Source organism: Schistocerca gregaria, chromosome 2, assembly GCF_023897955.1.
Source record: "Schistocerca gregaria isolate iqSchGreg1 chromosome 2, iqSchGreg1.2, whole genome shotgun sequence".
Taxonomy (NCBI): domain Eukaryota; kingdom Metazoa; phylum Arthropoda; class Insecta; order Orthoptera; family Acrididae; genus Schistocerca; species Schistocerca gregaria.
In genome coordinates, this window is record NC_064921.1 from 608,986,069 (window position 1) to 609,011,273 (window position 25,205).

The window sequence follows — 25,205 nt, forward strand, 5'->3', positions numbered from 1 at the left end:
ATATGATGATACCCTGGGCTAACTCCTCACTTTACACAAAAGAAAGTAATTAGCATTAGGTGTGTGTGTGTGTGTGTGTGTGTGTGTGTGCACGTGTACATCTTGCAATAGGCATCTCTATAAACAGTTGGGAATATTAACCATAGCCTTATTCACTTATGAAATATGTTGTTAATAAACCATTTGAGTTTGAGAGTCACAAAGACATTCATAAGTAGAGCACTAGATGGAAAAATTATATGAAAGTTGGGTAACAAGTACACTGTTTTTGTTCTACTGATTCATTTATTTCAAACTAGTTTCCAGCTTATTAGGCACCTTCAGGAAAAAACCTGACTAGTGTCTGCAAGTGGCACTGATTCTTAGGTAACCAAACATTATAGGCACAAATACAATCACTTGCACAGAGAGTTGTGCATCAAACTTGTTGCTTAACACTTGTTTACACAATGGACAATGTTAAGCACAATAAATAGTTTAACTACACAGTATTACAGATTAAATACTTATAATGTCTTTTTTGTGAGGTTTTGATATTGGCTGAGAACCTGTTAAACTGAACACTCTTCATTTATGTTGTCCAGCATCAAACATGTTTTTCAACAATGTACATTAAACTTTAGGCAATGGACAGTATTCTACACAATAATTAAAATACATGATCTTACAGTATTACAGGTTATATGGTCATGATGCCATAGTGTGTGAGGTTATGACATTGGTTCAAAACTATCTAACTGAGCACTAGTAATTTATGTTGATCAATAAACATGTTTTACATTGTAAATAACATTTTTACACAGAGGGTAATGTTAAACACAGTACACGGTTAAAATATACATTATTAAGGTATTACAAGTTATATTGTTGGATTTCATGAGATAAGCAAGATAAGGAATAGGAAAAACTATGATGTTTTAATTTTCTCACAAACTGCCACAGTGACACATACTGCTACTGAAAATTAAAACATGATAGCATTTCCTATTCCTGACATTGCTTATCCAACAAATTTCAGCAATATAAATTGTAATACTGTAATGATATATATTTTAACTGTGTACTGTGCTTAACATAGCCCACTGTGTAAAAATGTTTTTTACACTGTAAAACATGTTTATTGCTCAACATAAATTACTTGTGCTCAGTTAGATAGTTTTGAACCAATACTGTCACATCGCGAACTATGTCATCATAACCATATAACCTGTAATACTGTAAGATCATGTATTTCAATTATTGTGTATAATACTGTCCATTGCTTACTATGTTAAAAATCAGGTTTGTTGCAAAAAATAAATGAAGAGTGTTCAGTTTAACAGTTTCTCAGCCAATGTCAAGACCTCACAAAGAAATAAAATAGCATTATAAGCTTTTAACCTGTAATAATGCGAAGTTAAATTATTTATTGTGCTAAACATTGTCCATTGTGTAAAGTGTAATTCAAAGTTCAGAAACAAATTTGATGCACAATACTATATGCAAGTGACTGTATCTTCACCTATAATGCTTGGTTACCTAAGAACCAGTGTCTTTTGCAGACACTAGTCAGTTGTTTGCTGAAAATGGCCTAATAAACCGAAAACTAGCTTGAAATAAACCAGAAGCTGTAGAACAAAAACAGTGTACTTGTTATTCAACTTTAAATATGGAACTGTTCTCTAAGATGTAACGGAAAAACCAATAAATAAAAAATGATATGAATTACTTTTTAATGAATGTAAGATTTGGCACCGTGAGGGGTGAAATAAACAGTTATAAAATTATTTTACAATGCACCCAAGGAAATAAATTGTCTGTCAGATTAAGCATAAGATTATTCAACTGTAGATCAAACCTTTTTCTTTTTAACAGCTTGATCTATAGCACAGATTAATTCCTGAATAGTCACTTTAATAGAAAAAGGCTTGTAAATGGACTGCATGTAGATATATACAATGTGTTTCACTATTCAGGTTACACACTTGTAGAGGTTGTAGAAGGGACATAGTAGATCAAGTTTCCCTGAGGAACACAGGAAATGTCATTGAACAACGCTACAGAGCATCAAAGTTATATGTGCTGGCACCTGTAACTGTACGTATATACAAGATGAGTCCTTGGTGGTGTTACTAACTTTCAGTGATGACGGAGAAGGATAAATGTATCAAATTGAGGTAATGGCCTCTGTACCGGAATTGAACAAGTTGAAAGTTATAAGCAAAAACTGTTTTGATACTTCCGAGAGTAGGACACACGAACATAGGGTAGGCAACTTTCAGAGGTGACAGTATGGACCAAAACAAGAAAAATTGTCTAGCTATGAGAATTTCTTTGATGAAGGTGTGGTGTCACCGCCAGACACCACACTTGCTAGGTGGTAGCCTTTAAATCTGCCGTGGTCCGGTAGTATACGTCGGACCCGCGTGTCGCCACTATCAGTGATTGCAGACCTAGTGCCGCCACACGGCAGGTCTAGAGAGACTTCCTAGCACTTGCCCAGTTGTATAGCCGACTTTGCTAGCAATGGTTCACTCACAAAATATGCTCTCATTTGCCGAGACGATAGTTAGCACAGCCTTCAGCTACATTATTTGCTACGACCTAGCAAGGCGCCATATTCAGTTACCATTAATATTGTGAATCATGTACTGTCACGAGCGACATTCATCTTTAATGAATTAAAGTTAAGTATTCAACCAGCTACGTCCGTTTTTCTCAATTCTAATTCCCTTGTCATGTTTCAGACCTCCCGCCAGCCTGCGTGAGCTAAAACGCGTGCATTTCGGCCTCCTTTAGTAGCACGGTGTTGGCTCTCCTGCCAACCACAACATTGGCAACAAGAGTAAAAGTATTCTTATCTAAATTGTCTTGATTTACTTGTGTAATGGCTTTGCCACAATCTCCAGATGTACTGCCCCAATTTTATCGCTTACAGAATCATCAGACGCAGGCATCACTGGATGCCCTTGGACAGCTTGTCCAGGATCAACGTGCGATGCAAAACGATGCGGCAGCAGCCGCTTCACCGCTAACGCAGCCACAACACGCTGTTGCACCAACTTTTCGACCTTTTGATGCTGGACTGGAAAGCTGGACGGAGTGGTCACGCCAATTTGGATTCCATCTCGCCGCCTACAGAATTTTCTCCTTTCCTCCGTCAGGGTACAAACGTACCGTGTGATAGTCAAATTATTTTCCCGCCACGACGTAGCAGCTCTGTCCTACGAAGAAATTTTGTCTGCATTAGATGCATATTTCAAAGAATCAGTCAACGTAGTTGCCAAACGGTATACCTTCTTTCGTACAAAACGTACGGCAGGTCAGACTAATCAGGAGTGGGTTGCAACCTTGCAAGGCCTTACTAGGGATTTTGCTTTTGAGTGTCAATGTGGACTCCCTTATTCAGATACTATGGTACGTGATGCAATTGCACAGAATCTTTCTGATGTTCATATAGGGGAACAGATTTAGAAACTTGTAAATCCCTCCCTTCAACAAGTGATGGACATATTGGATCGGCAGACACACTTGACTTTGCTCAGGAATCATTTGCAACTTCGCCAGCAGTGTGTCAGGTTAACCGGCCCGCCGGGCGAGCTGCACGGAGCAGTGAACAGCCCTCGCGCCCAGCCGCGCCGCTGCCGCCAGGCTCTCAGCCACGTGTGCCGCGCCGGCAAGCAAATGCAGAGATCAAATCATGCCCACGGTGTGCTACTAAACATTCACGTAAGCATTGCCCGTCACGCCAAGCTATTTGCTTTTATTGTAATAAGGATATGTTCAGAGTGTTTGCCAGAAAAAGCTCAGATCGGAAGCTCAAAACCGTTCCAGGCCCTTTGCTTCACACCGGAATCGGAATCGAACCAAGGATACTCAGGCTCGCGAACCTTCGCCCATGGAAATTCATGTAGTTCATTCCACTCCGCCCAGTGCCACGCTCTCTAACAGTGACTGTGTTCATCCCGCAACTAGTGTGCGTCGACATCACCAGAACTCCCGTCAAGTCGCAGGTGACTATGTACCAGTGTCAGTTCACGTTGCACGAGACAGTCGCTCTTGTCGTCAGCAGGACAATAAACTTTTTGTGGACTTGGACATTAACGGCAAAGTGATACCATTCCAGCTCGATACAGGAGCTGCAGTTTCCCTGATCAATCAAGACACTTACAAACTGCTGCGCTCACCTCCGTTGTGTGGCGCAAATGTTCGGTTCGCCACCTATTCAGGTCAAGAGATCCCTGTGTTAGGACAGTGCAGATTCACAGATTGAGAAAGAAGCATTAGCTCTCATATTTGGTGTTACAAAGTTTTATGATTTCTTGTATGGTCGTCACTTTACCATAATCACAGACCACAAACCTTTGACATCGCTTTTTCATCCGTCCAAGCCTGTACCTCCACATACAGCATAGAAATTCATTCGCTGGTCTATTTTCCTCTCGCAGTACCGCTACGATATATTGTATCGGTCCGCTGCTAAGCACGGAAGCACCGATGCGTTGTCCCGTTTGCCTGTTGCTGAGGATAGAGCATTCGATTTCTCCGAACTTGCTTGCATGTTCATTGATGCGGAAACCGATGACGTGGTCGAATCGTTTCCGATTGATTTTTGTTGTGTAGCTACAGCCACCGCTGCCGGCCCTGTCCTTGCTACCATTCTGCGTTTTTTTGCTATGCAATGGCCCTTGTCAAAGTCACGGATCAGGGACCCGTTGGTTCATCGATTTTTTTTTTCTCACAAGAAGAGACTTTTTGTTCGGCATGATGTTTTGCTGTTGCGTTCTGATAATGATCAGTGCAGGGTTGTGGTACCACATTCGTTACAGTCCTCTGTCTTACAGCTTCTCCACCAAGGGCATTGGGGTATAGTGAGAACGAAACAACTTGCTCGTCAGCACTGTACTTGGTTCGGAATCGATGCCGCGATTACGAATATGTGCTCTTCTTGCATGATGTGTGCCGAACAACAATCAGCACCACCGCAGAAATTCTTTGCATGGCCAAAAGCCACTTCCCCTAGGCAACGCTTACACATCGATTTTGCTGGTCCATTCTGGAATGCTCGATGGTTGGTTGTGGTAGATTCATTCAGTAATTTTCCTTTCGTTGTCCGGATGTCTTCCACGACGCCATCTGCCACCATCCAAGCGTTATCTGCTCTCTTTTGCATTGAAGGTCTTCCACAGACTATTGTTTCCAACAATGGTCCACAATTCATTTCCGCAGAATTTCAATCATTCTGCAAGGCCAATGGTATTCAACATCTGACGTCCACGCCGTTTTTGACACGGTCAAACGGTTCCGCTGAACGATTGGTCAGGACTTTCAAGTCACAGATGTTGAAGTTGAAAGCGTCGCATTCTCGGGAGGATGTGTTATTGCTCTTTTTGTCCTCGTATCGCTCTTAGCCCCGAGATGGTCGCTCGCTGGCTGAGTTGCTCCACGGTCGTCATCATCAAACCTTGATGTCTTAGCTACATCCGCCGCATCAGGTTCCTGTGCAGCGGCAGACACCTGCTTTTGCTCCAGGAGATGTTGTCTACTATCGCCACTATTGAGGTTCACGGCGTTGGCTCGAAGGGCACATTCTTCGCTGCCTCGGCTGCGCTATGTATCTGGTTTTGGGGGCCTCTGGTGAGGTGCATCGGCATCTCAATCAGCTGCACCTCTGTCATCGCACAGGATCTGCCACTTGCTGTCTGCTTTCAGTGACGGTGCCGTCCAGACAGCACTCCGGGGACCCATCTACTGGCTCGCCTCAGCCCCAGATGTTACCGACGCTGCCTTCCATTTTTCCCCATGGCGACGAGCCACCGCCACCGCCGCCGCCTGTTCTCCTGCCAGCGACGCCCGCAGTGGACGCGTCGCTGCAACTGCCGGACACCTCCCTGGGTCACGCGCCGCCGATTGCTTCCCGTGACCAGTTATCCTCCGACATGGAACTCTTGCCCGCTCCGGACCATATGTCGTCTTCGCCCGTCGGGTGCCTCGGCCCGATGGAGGTCGACCCTTCAGCCCCTCCTGTCTCCCTACGGGCGCATACACCGCATGTCGGCGTGCACCCTGGAGCAGGTTTTCAGGCGTTTCCTAGCTCCCCGCAGTCCGAATGGCAGGGTGCAGGTGGCACAGACTCACCTGTTGTTAGGCTCCCCACCTCATAGCATACGTCAACATGGGGTCTTCCCCATGGCGGGCGGAAGCCTTATGCGACAACCGTATGCCGATTTGCGGGGGAGGAATGTGGTGTCACCGCCAGACACCTCACTTGCTAGGTGGTAGCCTTTAAATTGGCCGCGGTTCGGTAGTATAAATGGACCCGCGTGTCGCCACTATCAGCGTTGGACCTGCTTGTCGTCACTATCAGTGATTGCAGACCGAGCGCCACCACACAGCAGGTCTAGAGAGTCTTCCTAGCACTCACCCAGTTGTACAGCCGATGGTTCACTGACAAAATACGCTCTCATTTGCCGAGACGATAGTTAGCACAGCCTTCAGCTACGTTATTTGCTATGACCTAGCAAGGTGCCATATTCGTTACCATTGACATTGTGAATCATGTACTGCCACAAGCGATATTCATCTTTAATGGATTAAAGTTAAGTATTCCACCAGCTACGTCCGTTTTTCTCAATTCTAATTCCCTTGTCATGTTTCAGACCTCACACCAGCCTGCGTGAGCTAAAACGCGTGCATTTCGGCCACCTTTAGTAGCACAGTGTTGGCTCTCCTGCCAATCACAACAGAAGGAGATGTGTTTCACACTAGCAGAGATGAACAAGTGCTCATAGCTCCTCAGGTATGCATTTTACAGCTCATGTTCATGAGGCAATTTTTCTTGTCTGAGTACATACTACAACCTCTGAAAGTTGTGTACCCTACATTCTTAGCAACAGCAGTACCAGTACATGTATTCCACTGTCACAAGTATCAGAATAATTTACGTTTATAGCTATCAACTTGTTCATTTCTGAACCAGGGACCCTTACCTGAAATTGACGCATTTACCCATCTCTATTAACCTTGAAAGCTTCTAACCTCATCATGGAATCACCCTGTATATAAACACTTACAGGCACCAGTGCCTTTAGCATCGATGCTCTGCAGCAGTGTTAGATGACATTTCCAGACATGGGTCCCTACGTAAAACCTGGTCTACTAAGTCCCTTCTACACCCTCTAGAAAAGTGTAACATGAACTGTGAAACACCCTGTATATACTTGTTCACTATTATTATTGTCGTCATGATTGTAGTTTGTGTGTGTGTGTGTGTGTGTGTGTGTGTGTGTGTGTGTGTGTGTGTGTGTGTGTGTGTGTTTGTCTATATATACACAGAGAAAAAGAAATATGTTAATATACCTTCCACAGATCTCAAGTGAAATGATCATCATGGATGTGTAGAATATGTAAAGAACTCCTAAACATATTTTCATTTAAAGGGTAAAAAATAACTTCTCACAAAACATGTAAATGTTCAGTACACACAGACGTGAATGATAATTCTTAGGATATTGCAGCCATGCACCATCAAAACAGAAAATTCATTTTACAACATGTATTCACAATATTTGATATTATTAGTAACATATACACATCAGTTGATTCTACTAAGAAATTCATCAATGGAGTACAACAGAGTAGAAGGAATTCACCACTAACAAGTCTTAGGCTCCTTTTCAACTGAACTTCATTAATAGTTAAATTTTCAGGGCTGCTAGCATCTTATTGAAAATATGTGTTCCTGAATAATGAACACCTTTTTGGACCAAAGTAAGTGACTTAAAATCTTCGTGAAGATTATTCTTATTTCTATTATTGATTCCTTGCGCTGAGCCACTGATGTGAAAAAGAGATACATTTTTAATGACAAAGTTAATTAAGGAATCCCTACTTCCCTATACAGGCCTTTGCAGGATGCTCTTGAGTTAAAACCACAAATAATTCTTATTACATGTTTTTGGACCCAGGAAACTTAAGCTTAGCTTGATGAGTTACCCCAAAAATATCCTATATGAAATTACTGAATGAAATTAAGCATACTATACCAGCATTTTTATATCACCTATGTCTGACAACATTCTCACTGCAAGTAGAGGTTTGTGTAGGCATTTCAGCAGTTCTGTGCTGTACTCCTCCCATATGAATTTTAGTATCAAGCAGTAATCCCAAGAATTTGACACTGTCAACTTCTATATGTTTCTTGTAATATTTTAGGTGTACACTGATGGGAAACCTCTTACAAGTTCTGAACTGCATGCAGTGTGTTTTTCAAAGTTTAGTGACAAAGAACTGGCTAGGAATTATTTATTATCGTTCTACGACTACACTTGATTTGCTGTTTATTGCAATGTTTGTATCATCTGCAAATAAAACAAACTTGGAATATATTAAAGTTAAAGCTGAAAAGTAATTAATTAACTCTTAAACAAAGACACAATAACTGCCTAACAAAATCTTATAAACAATTGAACATTGGAATCATTTCAGAACTTTGACATAGCCAAAATAATAAATAATATTTTGTAAAGACATTTCCTGTTTAAAGCTGAAGAGGCTTTACACATGTGTTCACAATGTGCACTATAGACTATATAACACAAGACTCAAAACAACACTTAAAATTAAATGAAAAGTGCTACTTTGTAAAATGGTTGGCAGAACCAAGTATAGTAAAAGAGAAATGAACAGTAAAAGCTATAATGGGATGCATGTTCTGGCCAACAGCTGCTATTTTTACATTTCAACCCAATTTATTTTATTTTCTTTGTCTTTCGCATTAGTTCCTGAATCTTCAGCAAAAACTTTACATTTACTGTTGTGACGTAAAATATGGATTGTTAGATGAAAAACTGTTGCTTATATTCCCATTCACAGACTCTGTGTGCTCATTTAAGGAGCTAGAAAGTGGATGTTATATGATCACAGTTACAGTCTGTTAAGAAAGAATAATGCTAATTTAGGAGTTGCTAATAGTGCTCTAATTTCATACTTCATTGTTGAGTTGAGAAGTGCATCTTCCTGGGATAGTCAGAGCTAGCAGATGTTAATAAACTTTTTAGATGCTCAAAGTATGTGTTGTGAATGTATCAGTTTGAATAATGAACACCAGACTGCACAACAGAAAGAATACATCCTATTCAGGTGACGAGTCGGGATGATCATAATTCTGTACTTGTATGTGTAGACAGGTATTCTGAGGTAATGTTACCTTAAATAAACATTAAATGTTGACTTTTCTTTTACCATTCAGTCTTTTTTTTAATTCCTGGTTCTCTAATTCTGTTCTAATTCTTAAACTTTACTTAATCATAAATCATTAACATTCTGAAATATAAAACTTATATTGCTTCCTACTATTTGAAATAAAACTTCATTGTCTTGAGATACATCCTGTCCTACATTTTAGCAGTGTATAGGTCAATAACTGTAGCTAGTTGCGTCTAATATATTACAAACAGAACAAAAAATTTAAAATATCAACTGAATCATTAAATGTCATAACTGTGGATTGTATGGCATTTTCACATTCATTTTATTCTCTCTCACAACATTAGCAAGGGACATTAATTTCTCAGTGAAGTTAAGAAGCCCAACATTTCTATTACTCACCCAGTTAGCCATTTTGGCCACTAATGTTTACCCGGAGATCCCATTTGGAACAATCTTTTACAAAATAAATTGGTCATCAGGCAGTAGGCACAGTCACAAAGACAAAAAGAGACACAGCTAATGTGACAATAAACTTGACCACCAACAAGATTTGGAAGTCCAGTAGTGTGCATAATTTGGCAACCTCCTCCTCCTCCTCCTTATAACTTCTATACCATATTCCGCCTACGCATAAAGTGTGTGATTAATGGGACCACAATAGTGTGTTGTTAACTATGGAACAATCACATTTTTCCTCCATTTCAGTCTAGGAGTAGTCATGTAGATGTTGACACACCAGTAAGAACTGACCAGTTCAAAAATATTGTCATGACAGAGCTGTTAACTGAATGTCTTCTTCTCAACACTTCATTCTGGAGATTTCACCCTCAGCCCAGAAGGCTGCACACCTCAGCTGTAGACAAGGTGGTTCCTTCATATCGCAGCAAGCACCTATGACCCACAATGCCTGCTGACCCCTTCATTTTGGCAAGTATAAAGTTATTTACTGCATTCTGCGAGTTTCCATAAAAACTGTATACAATAAACTAAGTGAATACCGTGCAGTGCACATTTTATGGAAATGCAAACAGGCTGTCCAATTCTGATTTCTATCAATGGAGTCCTGAATGAGATGCTGGTCAAAAGTGATGTAAAAGGCATTTAAGTAGATTTAATTCAGAACTGCCCACTTTTTGAAGCTGCTTAATACATTAAGTGGCTGCTCATGATGACATCACAAAATTTCAGGATCAAGACAGCAAAAGTAGCCACGTGACAATTACTTGTTCAGTATATGATGTGAGCAAGCCCAAGTATATACAGTAAATCACCTGAAACTTTCAACTGTTTTCTTTTGTGAACTGTTCAAAGAAATCAATTTGAGATTTTTGGCATGTGATAGTGTGCAGAGGGGCAATTAATTTGATTGTTCATTTAATATACCTAATTTGCATCAACCAAGATTCTGAAGCACTGTCGTTGTTTTTTAAATGGACCAATATGATTTTTTATGGCATTTGAAAGCTTCTGAAAAACTATTACAGTAATATAAGGTTTGTTAAAGATGGCATTGAAACTTTTCACAAACGTATCCAAGAACTGACCTAAAATTGACAGAATCAATTATTCCATTATGAACACTGCCAAGGAGGCAACTTACTTGTGAAAAAAAAGAATGAAATATGGAAAATGTTGGCTGATGCAATTTTGGATATTTTTCCTCTTCATTCTTACTGCAAAGAAACAATAATAATCTATGTGTTCATTTCTTCCGTAATGTTTTGCAACTGAATTGCATTCTAGTTTTTTGCTACTTCATTAAAGAAGTTAAAAAAACCTGTCAACATACACTGGTTCCTCTGCAATCTGAACTGACAACTGAAACAGCCTTTGCTTTAGAACACAACAGTAGTTATCTGTATCTACTGTACAATTCTGGAGCTCACCACCGAAATACTCAGCCATGCCTGTGGCATACATCCTCAATACGAGGGACTGTTTGTTCTATCAATACTTGCAAGGGAAAATCCCCATCATAACCCCCTCAGATTTAGTAGTAAGAGGACCCAGTGGACAGCTCATTAAAAACTGGACACAAATCAAGCATGAAAACAGTAAGAAGGTGTAATGAACTGTGAAAAAAAGCAGAATAGAAACATTGAATGATAAAAGAATAAGAAGTGCAATATAGAGCAGCATGAAAGAGCAACAGCAATGTGGTTTAGTGGTCACGGTACTGGACTGCAAGTGGGTGATCAGTGTTCAAACCTCCAATGCGCCAATTTTTCTTTTTCTTCCCCGCTATTCATTGTATTCAAATTTGTGTCTGTGTTGTAGTGTAATGTCTGTTTATGGTGTATGGAAGGGAGCTATAATGACAATTGGTTCTGCATAACTACTCTAGTAAGAGCCACTAATCTATTAGCAGCTGAAAGGAGGCAGCTTTTGAATGGGAACTGCAAACATTTGATGACAAGGAGACACGTCAACCAAATCCTCCACTGGAAAACAGGTATTGTGTGTCATACACAGCATTAGTGACAGTACAAGTGTCATATGAAAGGAATCTCTTATTGATGCACCTAATTTGTACGCCTGGCAAGTGAGTGAGATATGCCTCCTTGCTCGATTTATGTGCTTGTGTGAACATGAATGTGGTCACACCCAAGGAAATGATGAGAACATAATATTTTGTCACATACTCTGCAACACCCCCCCATGAACCATGGACCTAGCCGTTGGTGGGGAGGCTTGCGTGCCTCAGTGATACAGATAGCCGTACCGTAGGTACAACCACAACGGAGGGATATCTGTTGAGAGGCCAGACAAACACGTGGTTCCTGTAGAGGGGCAGCAGCCTTTTCAGTAGTTGCAAGGGCAACAGTCTGGATGATTGACTGATCTGGCCTTGTAACAATAACCAAAACGGCCTTGCTGTGCTGGCACTGCGAACGGCTGAAAGCAAGGGGAAACTACGGCCGTAATTTTTCCTGAGGGCATGCAGCTTTACTGTATGATTAAATGATGATGGCGTCCTCTTGGGTAAAATATTCCGGAGGTCAAATAGTCCCCCATTCGGATCTCCGGGCGGGGACTACTCAAGAGGATGTCATTATCAGGAGAAAGAAAACTGGCGTTCTACGGATCGGAGTGTGGAATGTCAGATCCCTTAATTGAGCAAGTAGGTTAGAAAATTTAAAAAGGGAAATGGATAGGTTAAAGTTAGACATAGTGGGAATAAGTGAAGTTCGGTGGCAGGAGGAACAAGACTTCTGGTCAGGGGACTACAGGGTTATAAACACAAAATCAAATAGGGGTAATGCAGGAGTAGGTTTAGTAATGAATAGGAAAATAGGAATGCGGGTAAGCTACTACAAACAGCATAGTGAACGCATTATTGTGGCCAAGATAGATATGAAGCCCACACCTACTACAGTAGTACAAGTTTATATGCCAACTAGCTTTGCAGATGACAAAGAAATTGAAGAAATGTATGATGAAATAAAAGAAATTATTCAGATAGTGAAGGGAGATGAAAATTTAATAGTCATGGGTGACTGGAATTCGAGTGTAGGAAAAGGGAAAGAAGGAAACGTAGTAGGTGGATATGGATTGGGGATAAGAAATCAAAGAGGAGGCCGCCTGGTACAATTTTGCACAGAGCACAACTTAATCATAGCTAACATTTGCTTCAAGAATCATGAAAGAAGATTGTATACATGGAAGAACCCAGGACATACTAAAAGGTATCAGATAGATTATATAATGGTAAGACAGAGATTTAGGAACCTGGTTTTAAATTGTAAGACATTTCCAGGGGCAGATGTGGATTCTGACCACAATCTATTGGTTATGATCTGTAGATTAAAACTGAAGAAACTGCAAAAAGGAGGGAATTTATGGAGATGGGACATGGATAAACTGAAAGAACCAGAGGTTGCACAGAGTTTCAGGGAGAGCATAAGGCAACAATTGACAGGAATGGGGAAAGAAATAGAGCAGAAGAAGAATGGGTAGCTTTGAGGGATGAAGTAGTGAAGGCAGCAGAGGATCAAGTAGGTAAAAAGACGAGGGCTAGTAGAAATCCTTGGGTAACAGAAGAAATATAGAATTTAATTGATGAAAGTAGAAAATATAAAAATGCAATAAATGAAGAAGGCAAAAAGGAATACAAACATCTCAAAAATGAGATCGACAGAAAGTGCAAAATGGCTAAGCAGAGATGGCTATAGGACAAATGTAAGGATGTAGAAGCTTATCTCACTAGGGGTAAGGTAGATACAGCCTACAGGAAAATTAAAGAGACCTTTGGAGATACGAGAACCACTGGTATGAACATCAAGACTTCAGATGGAAACCCCGTTCTAAGCAAAGAAGGGAAAGCAGAAAGGTGGAAGGAGTATATAGAGGATCTATACAAGGGTGAGGTACTTGAGGACAATATTATGGAAATGGAAGAGGATGTAGATGAAGATGAAATGGGAGATACGATACTCCGTGAAGAGTTTGACAGAGCACTGAAAGACCTCAGTCGAAACAAGGCCCCCGGAGTAGACAACAGTCCATTAGAACTACTGACTGCCTTGGGAGAGCCAGTCCTGACAAAACTGTCCCATCTGGTGAGCAAGATGTGTGAGACAGGCGAAACACCCTCAGACTTCAAGAAGAATATAATAATTCCAATCCCAAAGGAAGTAGTTGTTGACAGATGTGAAAATTACTGAACTATCAGTTTAATAAGCCACAGCTGCAAAATACTAACACGAATTCTTTACAGACGAATGGAAAAACTAGTAGAAGCCAACCTCGGGGATGATCAGTTTGGATTCCGTAGAAATGTTGGAACACGTGAGACAATACTGACCTTACGACTTATCTTAGAAGCTAGATTAAGGAAGGGCAAACCTACGTTTCTAGCATTTATAGACTTAGAGAAAACTTTTGACAATGTTGACTGGAATGCTCTCTTTCAAATTCTGAAGGTGGCAGGGGTAAAATACAGGGAGCGAAAAGATATTTACAATTTGTACACAAACCAGATGTCAGTTATAAGAGTCGAGGGACATGAAAGGTAAGCAGTCGCTGGGAAGGGAGTAAGACAGGGTTGTAGCCTCTCCCCGATGTTATTCAATCTGTATATTGAGCAAGCAGTAAAGGAAACAAAAGAAAAATTCGGAGAAGGTATTAAAATCCATGGAGAAGAAATAAAAACTTTGAGGTTGGCCGATGACATTGTAATTCTGTCAGAGACAGCAAAGGACTTGGAGGAGCAGTTGAATGGAATGGACAGCGTCTTGAAACGAGGATATAAGATGAACATCAACAAAAGCAAAACGAGGATAATGGAATGTAGTAGGATTAAGTCGGGTGATGCTGAGGGAATTTGATTAGGAAATGAGACACTTAAAGTAGCAAAGGAGTTTTGCTATTTGGGGGCAAAATAACTGATGATGGTCGAAGTAGAGAGAATATAAAATGTAGACTGGCAATGGCAAGGAAAGCACTTCTGAAGAAGAGAAATTTGTTAACATCGAGTATAGATTTAAGTGTCAGGAAGTCGTTTCTGAAAGTATTTGTATGGAGTGTAGCCATGTATGGAAGTGAAACATGGACGATAAATAGTTTGGGCAAGAAGAGAATAGAAACTTTCAAAATGTGGTGCTACAGAAGAATGCTGAAGATTAGATGGGTAGATCACATAACTAATGAGGAGGTATTGAATAGAATTGGGGAGAAGAGGAGTTTAAGGCACAACTTGACCAGAAGAAGGGATCGGTTGGTAGGACATGTTCTGAGGCATCAAGGGATCACCAATTTGGTACTGGAGGGCAGCATGGAGGGTAAAAATCGTAGAGGGAGACCAAGAGATGAATACACTAAGCAGATTCAGAAGGATGTAGGTTGCAGTAGGTACTGGGAGATGAAGAAGCTTGCACAGGATAGAGTAGCATGGAGAGCTGCATCATGCCAGTCTCAGGACTGAAGACCACAACAACAACAACAACAACAACAACAACAAGCATCACCCGACTTAATTCTACTACATTCCATTATCCTCGTTTTGCTTTTGTTGATGATCATCTTGTATCCTCCTTTCAAGACACTATCCATTCTGTTCAACTGCTCTTCCAAGTCCTTTGCTGTCTCTGACAGAAGTACGATGTCATCGGCGAACCTCAAAGTTTTTATTTCTTCTCCAAGGACTTTAATACCTATTCCGAATTTTTCTTTTGTTTCCTTCACTGCTTGCTCAATATACAGATTGAATTATATCGGGGAGAGACTAAAGCCCTGTCTCACTCCCTTCCCAACTACTGCTTCCCTTTCATGCCCCTTGATTCTTATAACTGCCATCTGCTTTCTGTACAAATTGTAAATAGCCTTTCGCTCCCTGTATTTTACCCCTGCCACCTTCAGAATTTGAAAGAGAGTATTCCAGTCAACATTTTCAAAAGCTTTCTCTAAGTCTACAAATGCTAGAAACATAGGTCTGCCCTTCCTTAATCTAGCTTCTAAGATAAGTTGTAGGGTCAGTATTGCCTCACGTGTTCCAACATTTCTACGGAATCCAAACTGATCTTCCCCGAGGTCGGCTTCTACTAGTTTTTCCATTTGTCTGTAAAGAATTCGCGTTAGTATTTTGCAGCTGTGACTTATTAAACTGATAGTTCAGTAATTTTCACATCTGTCAACACCTGCTTTCTTTGGGATTGGAATTATTATATTCTTCTTGAAGTCTGAGGGTATTTCGCCTGTCTCATACATCTTGCTCACCAGATGGTAGAGTTTTGTCAGGACTGGCTCTCCCAAGGCCATCAGTAGTTCCAATGGAATGTTGTCTACTCCGGGGGCCTTGTTTCGACTGAGGTCTTTCAGTGCTCTGTCAAACTCTTCACGGAGTATCGTATCTCCCATTTCATCTTCATCTACATCCTCTTCCATTTCCATAATATTTTCCTCAAGTACATCGCCCTTGTATAGACCCTCTATATTCTCCTTCCACCTTTCTGCTTTCCCTTCTTTATCTTCTGTATCTACCTTATCATTTATTAATTTCAATTATTTTCTTTATTCCTTTTTCATTTACACTACACTATCCATCCCCAAGTTCCTCTCACCATTTTCTTTCCCCTCATTTTTAATTTCACTATTCAGTTGACACTTCATTTCTCTTCCTATATCTAACAACATCCAAGCTCTGTGAACCACTGTGAAGTGCATGACAGAGGGTATGTCCCACTGTATCAGTTATTACTGTTTTCCCCATTTCATTCATGTATGGAATGTGGGAAAAATTATGGTTTACATGCTTCTGTGCCTGCTACAATTAATCCAATCTTATGCTCAAGATCCCTATGGAAGCAACAAGTAAGGGGTTGCAATATACTGCTAGTCATCATTTAAAGCTGCATCTTAAAACTGTGTCAGTAGAACTTCTCAAGATACTTTCTGTCATCTTCTAGTTCAGCTCTTTCAACATTCCACTGACACTCACTCACTATCTTTGACCATTTGTGCTGACCTTCTCATATACATTCAATACCTCCGGCTAGTCCTATCTGATACGGGTTCAATGCACTTGAGCAATAGTCTACGATAGGTCGCACAAGTGATTTGTGAGCAATTCCTTTGTAGAAGGACTGCATTTCTCTGCTATTCTACCAATAAATTTAAGTCTCTGACCTGTGTTACCCACAACTGAACCTATGTGATCGTTCAACATCATATCTCTACTAAGTGTTACTGCCAAGTATTTGTACGAGTTTACGGATTCTACCTGTGACTCATATGATACAATCAAACAATGGAAAATCCAGGATGGAATTTAACAACATTATGAAAAGGAAAGTTGCCACTCACCATACAGAGGAGATGCTGAGTCACAGATACAAAAAGACTGCCACAAATAAATAAAGCTTTCAGCCAGTAAGGCCTTCATCAAAAATGGGTGACACACACACACACACACACACACACACACACACACACACACACACACACACACGTATGACTGCAGTCTCAGGCAACTGAAACCATACTTGTGCCTGAGACTGCTGTCGTGTGTGTGTGTGTGTGTGTGTGTGTGTGTGTGTGTGTGTGTGTGTATTTTTGATGAAGGCCTTACTAGACAAAAGCATTATTTATTATGACAGTCATCACCTGCAAAAAAACTCTCAGGTTGCTATAATACTGTCTGCAAGATAATTAACATACAACATGAACAGCAAGAGACACAATACACTTCCCTGGGTACAACTGAAGTTACTTCTACATCTGTCAATGAGTCTTCATTCACAAGGCGATGCAGTGGGTAGCAGACTGGTCTCGGATTTGGGAGGACGACAGCTCAAACCCGCGTCCGGCCATCCTGATTTATGTTTCTCCAAGATATCCATAAATAACTTCAGTCAAATGCCAGGATGGTTTCTTTGAAAGGGTACAGCTGATTTCCTTCCCCAATCTTCCCTAATCTGATGGGACCAATGAACTCGCTGTTTGGTCCCTCCCCCCCCCCCCCCCCCCCGAATCAAACAACTCTTCATCCAAGATAACATACTGTTGTTTCTCTCTCTGCCATTGTTTCTACTCTGTCCTCACTCCATCTCTGGACTTATTGGCACAGTACTTTACAAATGTAATGTCTTTGACATTCTACTCTCTCTGACAGTTCCACACTTCACCTTTGTTTCCCCTCACCCTCACAACAGAAGGGTCCCTCTCATCCTGGGGGCTGTTCCTTCTAACCTTATCCAGTCTTTCCACCTTTTCTTCCTGAAGAGGAGCTAATACTTCTGAAAGTTAGGATTAGAGTTCTCACTTTTCATTGTGACTATAAGTAGTACTAGAATTTTGGCTCCTGAAGGATAGCCATTCTGTCTCTCTGTAATTTCATACTTTTCTCAAATGAATTTTCTTTTTGATCCTCAAATTGCAACCACTGTACTATGAGCTTCAGCATGGAAAGAACAAGTTGCAAAACTGAAAAATCTGCATAACTGCATGATAGTGGTAGCCTGTTGTCTCCAGGTTATTCTCAACCCAGTCTGCTTGCTTGAATCCATGAGAAACGTCCTTAGCGACAATATTTTGAAAAGGATAGTTTGCTACTCATGATAGAGTCACAGACAAGCAAAACAAAACGACTACACTAGACTTTACTATACTAGACTAGATGGTTGAAAGTTTAAATATATAGCAGTCTAGTCTTTCTTGTGCCTGTCTGCGACTCAGCATCTCCTCTGTATGTGAGTAGCAATGTACCCTTTTCATAATATAGTCTTGTTCCATCCTGTGTTTTCCATTTAGAAACTTCCCTAAGTTTGTCTTAGATTAGTCCACATTATATGCACTGGTCTGGATTGTATTCGATTATAAATGCTTGTCCTATTTGAGATTTGATGACAGGTTTTGGATTTGTACATTCTTTATGGACTGATTCAAAACTTTGAACTGATATCATATTACTTTCTTCCTACTCACGTTATCAACAACACAACATTTTTTATCTGCTAATGTGAGCATTACCTATATTAGAGTTCCCTGAGTAATCATTAAACCAATCTCATCATATTTTTATTCAATCATAAAATTGATTAACTATCAGGAAGACCTCATTTTCACTTTTTTCTCTTTGTAACCATTGGGAACTGTAGTTAAAAGTTCTCATTTACTTGAAAAAGCAAATACATTCAGTTAATGCGAATAACTAAAAATGGAAAGTATTCACAGTATATTAGCTTCAACAGATTTCTGTAACTGATTTTTTAATCAGCCCATGGTATGTTTCAGTAGATACCCAGGTTTTCAAATAGATTGGAAAACTATAATGTATTCCAATTTAGTGTAAAGTAAAGAGAAATGAAATCTACCACTTACCCATTACAGAAGCAAATACTGTCTCTGAAAAGTTCTGTGCATATCCAAAAGCTCCAAACACTTGTAATTCCATCTTTCCATCAGAGCTTCCACCAGCAATCTGCTTAACACTCTCAATCATTCTGGCCACACAGTCTGCAACTCCTCCACCGTCCATATGGGACAGAGCTACTGCCCCACAAACTGGGAACAAAACAAGTCACTCAATTTCTGAAGAGAAAATGATACTTTTAAATTACATATGAAGTGTTATTTTTACTCTGATTTGTGTTCATTTTCAGATATCTTAAATAAATGATTCATTCTGGAGTATAACTTCCCAAAATTTGGAAATTTTAGTAGTGACTTATATTGCAGACTTACCTGGATGTCTAAGTACAGCAATAATACATGTCGTTGCATCATCAGATCCTAAGACCTCTACATTTGCTGAAAAAAAAAGAAAAAAATACAAAAAGAAACTATACTTCCAGTAGCAATAATTTTTTCAACAATTCTTAAATAGCTTGACGTACATTGACCCACCATGGGGAAAAAATGCCAAAATTCCAAATGGTAAGGTCAGTTTCAACAAGGCTGCATTTGCTGCCTTATTACATGGATGATGTGAGGCAGAACCACTAAAGGGCGCGTCATTGTTAGAGTAATTCTGAATGTTGCCTGAAGATATTAAGAATTTTAAAGAAATGTAGTTTTGGAATAACATCTCAATATATATTCTATACCTGCATCATTGATCCAAACTGCAGTTTAATTCAAAATGCATGATCATGCAAATTTTTTTGGTATCAGCATTATATTATGATGATGTTGGTCCAAATCGCTATCTAATCACAGCTTTTAATCAAAATGACAAGTTCATTTCTCTTTGTTAGCCTACAGATTATTGCTGGAGGGGGAATATTTTCTCAGATTTCACATTGCCTGTAAAATTCCCATCAATCTGTTAAACAAATCACTGAACCAGATAATGGTCCAACTTTTCTTTTCACACCATACCTGCATAAAACCTAATGCTTTTGGTCATTACCTCCACCATCTTGCTAGGAGCAAGGAACCAATTACCAAAAATTGTTTGGGTTCTCATTTTATTCTGCATAGTATACCAGAATCATTTGCCCTACCCATTACATTCACAAAGGATATATCACCTAAGCCTAAATATCTCTAATTTTACTACCATAGTCATTAGGTGAGATGTGTGTTAGAAAAACAATAATTTTCTTGACTCATTTTAAAATTTTGGTTCATGGAGCGTTGTGAGTCAGGCATTCCACAATACACAATGCATTTCTTGTGTAGTTTTCCAAAATATTCTGTGAAACTCTCAGGGTGACTAACTAGTTCTTCCACTATCTGAGTCTTGGAACCTGCCTTTTCCTCAATCAGATTTTCATTGTTATGGCAGATTGAAGTAAATGATCTCTTTGTATCAAGAGCTTGTTTCCAGAGATAACTGAGTGTAAACCATTGCCTGTGGATGCATACACAGGGTGTCCCAGGACGAATTTTCAATATGCAGGGATATGATGCGAATGCTGATTTGTAGCAAAAAACCTCTATGAACATATACCCTATTCCAAACAGTTTCCGAGATAGAACAAGTTTAATGTACTTGTGAGGGAAAATCTCAACTGCACTTATTCTAATTGATGGGCTTGCTGTGGTAGTGCAATGAACTGGCTACCAAGATAGCCAGATCATACACCACCGGATTTTTGTTTATGAGGTTGGATGAAGTTTGAGATGTACAAACAAAAGTTCAATGTGTGAGATGAAGTGCTTTGTCACATAAGGGGCATTATTGCTCTCAGTAGGGAACATGCAGAAGCACTTAGACAAGCAACAAAACATGTTCTCGCAAGAGAGTGTAGTGCTACTAACTGGCTTTCATAGTCCCACCTAGGGAGCATAAACTCCAGTTCACCTAGAAGCTGAAAGCCTAAATGAATGTGGGATGGTATTTGCTCAAAAAGTACATGACACCACAATTTCAATTGCATTAACAAACACATTTATTCCTTCAAAAGTACAGTTGTTAATGACAATGACAAGATTATCTACTATGAAAAACTTTCAGCACATAGCACCAAATCAGCACCTACAGTTACCTACCAATAGTTCCGTGGAAAAGTTAGTTATTCTATTTTTGACACAAAACATAGTTCACATTTACATGAAAAAGTCACATTTCAAAATTAGCACTATCCTTTAGTAATTTATTAGAGAAAAATACATTGCAGTAGTTTAATTAAGTCAGTCCATGACAAGAATCACCATGTCCAACAATAGCTCACTCCAATGACAATGACATCACACATCTCCTTGTTAATTGCAACATTATTCAGTTAACATGTTCATTTATCTGCTACACAAAAACCACTCAAAAGTTATTAAACATTAATGAGACTGAGTTTTGTGGATGTCAGTTCACATACAGAATGCAGTAGTGGCATTAATCGAAACTGTGAGTGAACCCAACATAAGCCTCACTCATGAGCTTTCAAACCATTAACTGTCAATTTTGTGAGATGTCTCATTACTTGAAGACAAGCATATGAGTAAACTGTTGTTTCGTAAATTACATTATGCTTTGAAAGGGACCGAGGCTGAATTTTACTGTTTTGGATGTCTCACCAGAATTAATGTGATTTTGGCTTACAAAAATGTTACTAGTTAGGAATTTAGAAATATACACGGTCACTATTATTCTTGTGCAATATCAGGTTTACATGATTGTATGAGTGCAATATTGCAAATTAGGGTAAATTACATAAAATTTTTAATCAGTTAGTTAGGTAATCTATGCTCTATGTTATTTCTATACAGAAAAATTAAAGTATTAAAAGGATGTAGTCACAATTTGGAACAGTCCTGACAAAAGCTGTCATGGAAAACAGTAATATCCTGGAGCATTTTTATGTTAATTATTGCATATGTTAATTAATTTCAGATGATTCAGAGTACTTTTTAAGAAAATGGGACTGCCATACTTTGTTGGTGTGGGTCACCTTCCTCAAATATACTGATAAACTCATAGGGTTTTGCATGTTGCAAACTGTAGTACTAACATCAATCAAATGTGTTTTCTATTTCTGAACTCTGTAAAGAAAACTAATTACATTAATGTAAACACAACAATCAAAATGATAATCAGACCAATAAATTACAATGAAATGAAGTCTAAATAAGGTCTTGAGATTACCATGTAAGTGTACATGTTAATGGATAAAAATATTGAAAATAAGGTAAAAATTAGGAAAAATAATTGTTTATTTATGGGAGTAAAAAGACATAACAGATGGGAAGATTCCATTTTGCTATGTGACCAGTGCATCAATGCATTTAAGTTAACAAGGCATATTCAGACATTAATTGTTAACTGTACAACAGCTGTAAGTGACATGGACAATAACGCTTACAGTAAACGTGTTAAAAATATGTATTTTTCAATTCACACTTTATAAAATACATGTAGTAATGTGAATTAATTGTTGTACATGGGTAAACCTGACAAAGCATTGAATAATATAGAAAACAAATAACAAATTACAGTAAATGTGTTCTATCTTGGAAACCATTCAGACTAGGGCATACGCCTGTATGAGGTTTTTCGCTTTAAATGGTCATTCCTGTCATATCCCTGAATATTGATAATTCCTCCTGGGCCACCCTGCATAAATTTTGATTGCTTAATACCTGGGTCTCAATAGTTGGAAGTGTTGGCCATAATTTTCATTTGGTCGGATGTAATCTCATGCTTCCTTGTGAAGTTGAATTTAGGCACCACAGATTTCTCTTGCTCATGTAATTAAGAGTCAGCATTCTGAAACAGTATGAATACTGTCCTACATAATTATTGAAACACTAAAAACAAGCCTATAACTAACAACATGCTACATTTCTTTTATTTCAGTATGTGGTTGGAAACAAATCTAATATTCTATCTTACAGAATGGAGGAACACTATATGATGCTCAGTCTGTGTTTGCAAAATAAATTTGTACATAAATATTTTGTAGATCACTGATATTGTAGTCATATCTTCTCAAAAACCATCAAATGATTACTTTCATGGCTCTTGATTGTCATCGCCTCTGTGGTGTTTTGTTAGTGTGTTCTGTATCACTCTCTGTTGTGTAGGATGATTAAAAGAGTGGCCAGTGAAGTTCAGGTAATTATGTGCTGGTATTCAGTAGGAAGTTTGGCCACGTCAGTCATTAGACTGATATTCAATAAACACATCTAACAGAAATTTTTAATTAAACAGTGGAAACTCCAGGTAATAATATCAACAAGATAGGAAAAGACAGATTGTTACTTACTGCAAGCAAGACATGCTAAATCGCAGGCAGTTGACAGTCATGTGCGCGTGAGGTGTGCCTGCTTGTGTGCATGAATGGCATCTGTTTCTCTTTTGCTCATGAGGGCTGTGACCGAAAGCTTTATGTATGTGTCTTTTATTTGTGCCTATCTACAACTTAACATGTCTTCTTTATGGTAAGTAGCAACCTGTCTTCTCCTACAATGCAGAAATTTTCATTACTTCTTAAGCTTCATTTTAATTTCGATGTTAGGGTTTATACTGCTCATGTGATTGATAAATTTCTGATGAAGGCTATGGAAGTGACTGTCCTGTAACTAAAGTTTTACTAGAATCATATGGGCCAAGAAAACCACGAACATGTTATCAAAGACTGCCAAATCAATGATGCGTTAACGAAAAAACATGTAGGATTTTGTCATTAGATTGGAAAGTATTCGAGAAATGTTTTAAAATCAAATTACAAGGTCTGGTGTATCATCAAGCTTCAGTATTGTTTTGTACTATTTTTCTGTATCTGTTTATGTGATTGCTGCATTTATACCCATTTCCACAATAATTATTGTTTTTTCTGCTATGAAAAACATATTGAAACAAATGCATTTTTGACAAAGTTGGTATTCAGACAGTGTGACAGATCTTTTCATCCATTACAGTAAAGTAACATAAACAGAGAGTATAGGAATATTCTGTGTAGCACGGTATAAAGATTACATGTTTGGGGAAGGTAGCAAGGAAAGGGTGAAAAATTAATCTCAAGCAGAAGCTACACATACAAACGATTACAATCAGTTTTATTAATTTGTGTTTAATCAGCAGAATTATAGGAAGTGAACTTGGGTGGAAGAATAAAAATCATAAAACAAAAAGTATAGGTAAATCATGATGTATGAGGGCATGTTGAAAAGTAATGCCTCCAAATGTTTTATATGGAAACGCTTATATCTTTTTAAATAAAATGAACTTTATTAATATTCTACATTTCTGTTCTTCATACCTAGATATCTATTTCTCAATGTAGTCACCCTGGTGACAAACACATTTCTCACAGTGAGAGACCAGTTTGTTGGTCACTGTAGAATTTTTGACTTAGTTGACAAAGTTACAACCTCACCCCTATTTGCACCACTTCATGTTCCACTATCAAAGTGAAGTCTCAAAGGTGGTCTTCAAGTTTAAAAGACAGATGACAACAGACTGTCTCAACTTGGGACTGTCTGGAGAATAATTGATGACAGTGAACCCAATGTGTCAGACTGCTGTGGGTATCACAGCAACTTTCCTGGGGTCTAGCATTGTCAAGCTGAAGGAGAGGGTGCTCCAGGTGTGGATGAACTCTTTGAATTCATGCTTTAAGAAACTCAATTACAGCACGCTGTTTTCCATGCACTGACATAGTTAGATTACACACCACTATGTTACATACTGCAATTCAGAGCCCTCTAGTGGCGGAGGGTTATAGCTTGTGTCAGTATAGCGGGAAAGCCAACCAGGCAATTTGCATGGCATGTAATATCTCAACCTATATTGACAGCACAATAAAAAATTTGGAAGCATTACTTTTCAGCTTACCCTCTTAGTTAATGAACTCTTTAAAGTAACTTCCACATCAAACTCAATAACAGTAATCTGTTATTTGAGACAGAAACAATAACAGAATGGTACAGTAGAAGCAAGGATATCTCCCTGAACACTCACTAACAAGAAAATGGGTACAGCTCATACAAACAACACAAAATGTATTTCAGTCGCATTCCCATTATTTGAGAACAATCGTAACCAGTCTTCTTTTATCTTCTTGTGACAATAATCACAAAAACACCTAAAAGTGCAGTTATTTGTTTTGACCACCCAATGATCATTATCTGTTTGTCAG

At 39.0% G+C, this 25,205-nt stretch overlaps 1 protein-coding gene across 3 annotated transcripts in view; it reads right to left on the reverse strand.

Annotated features, from left to right (window-relative positions):
- LOC126334572 (protein N-terminal asparagine amidohydrolase-like) overlaps positions 1-25,205 on the reverse strand; it is a 133,221-nt gene that overhangs the window by 58,552 nt on the left and 49,464 nt on the right. For all 3 annotated transcript variants that reach the window (XR_007564757.1, XM_049996956.1, XM_049996955.1), the window contains exons 3-4: positions 19,369-19,434; positions 19,006-19,188 (exon numbers count right to left, since the gene is read on the reverse strand). Coding sequence is in view for 2 of the 3 variants with exons in the window: in XM_049996956.1 (XP_049852913.1) it covers positions 19,006-19,188; positions 19,369-19,434 (249 nt within the window). In the remaining variant the exon portion in view is untranslated. The remainder of the gene's footprint in view (positions 1-19,005; positions 19,189-19,368; positions 19,435-25,205) is intronic.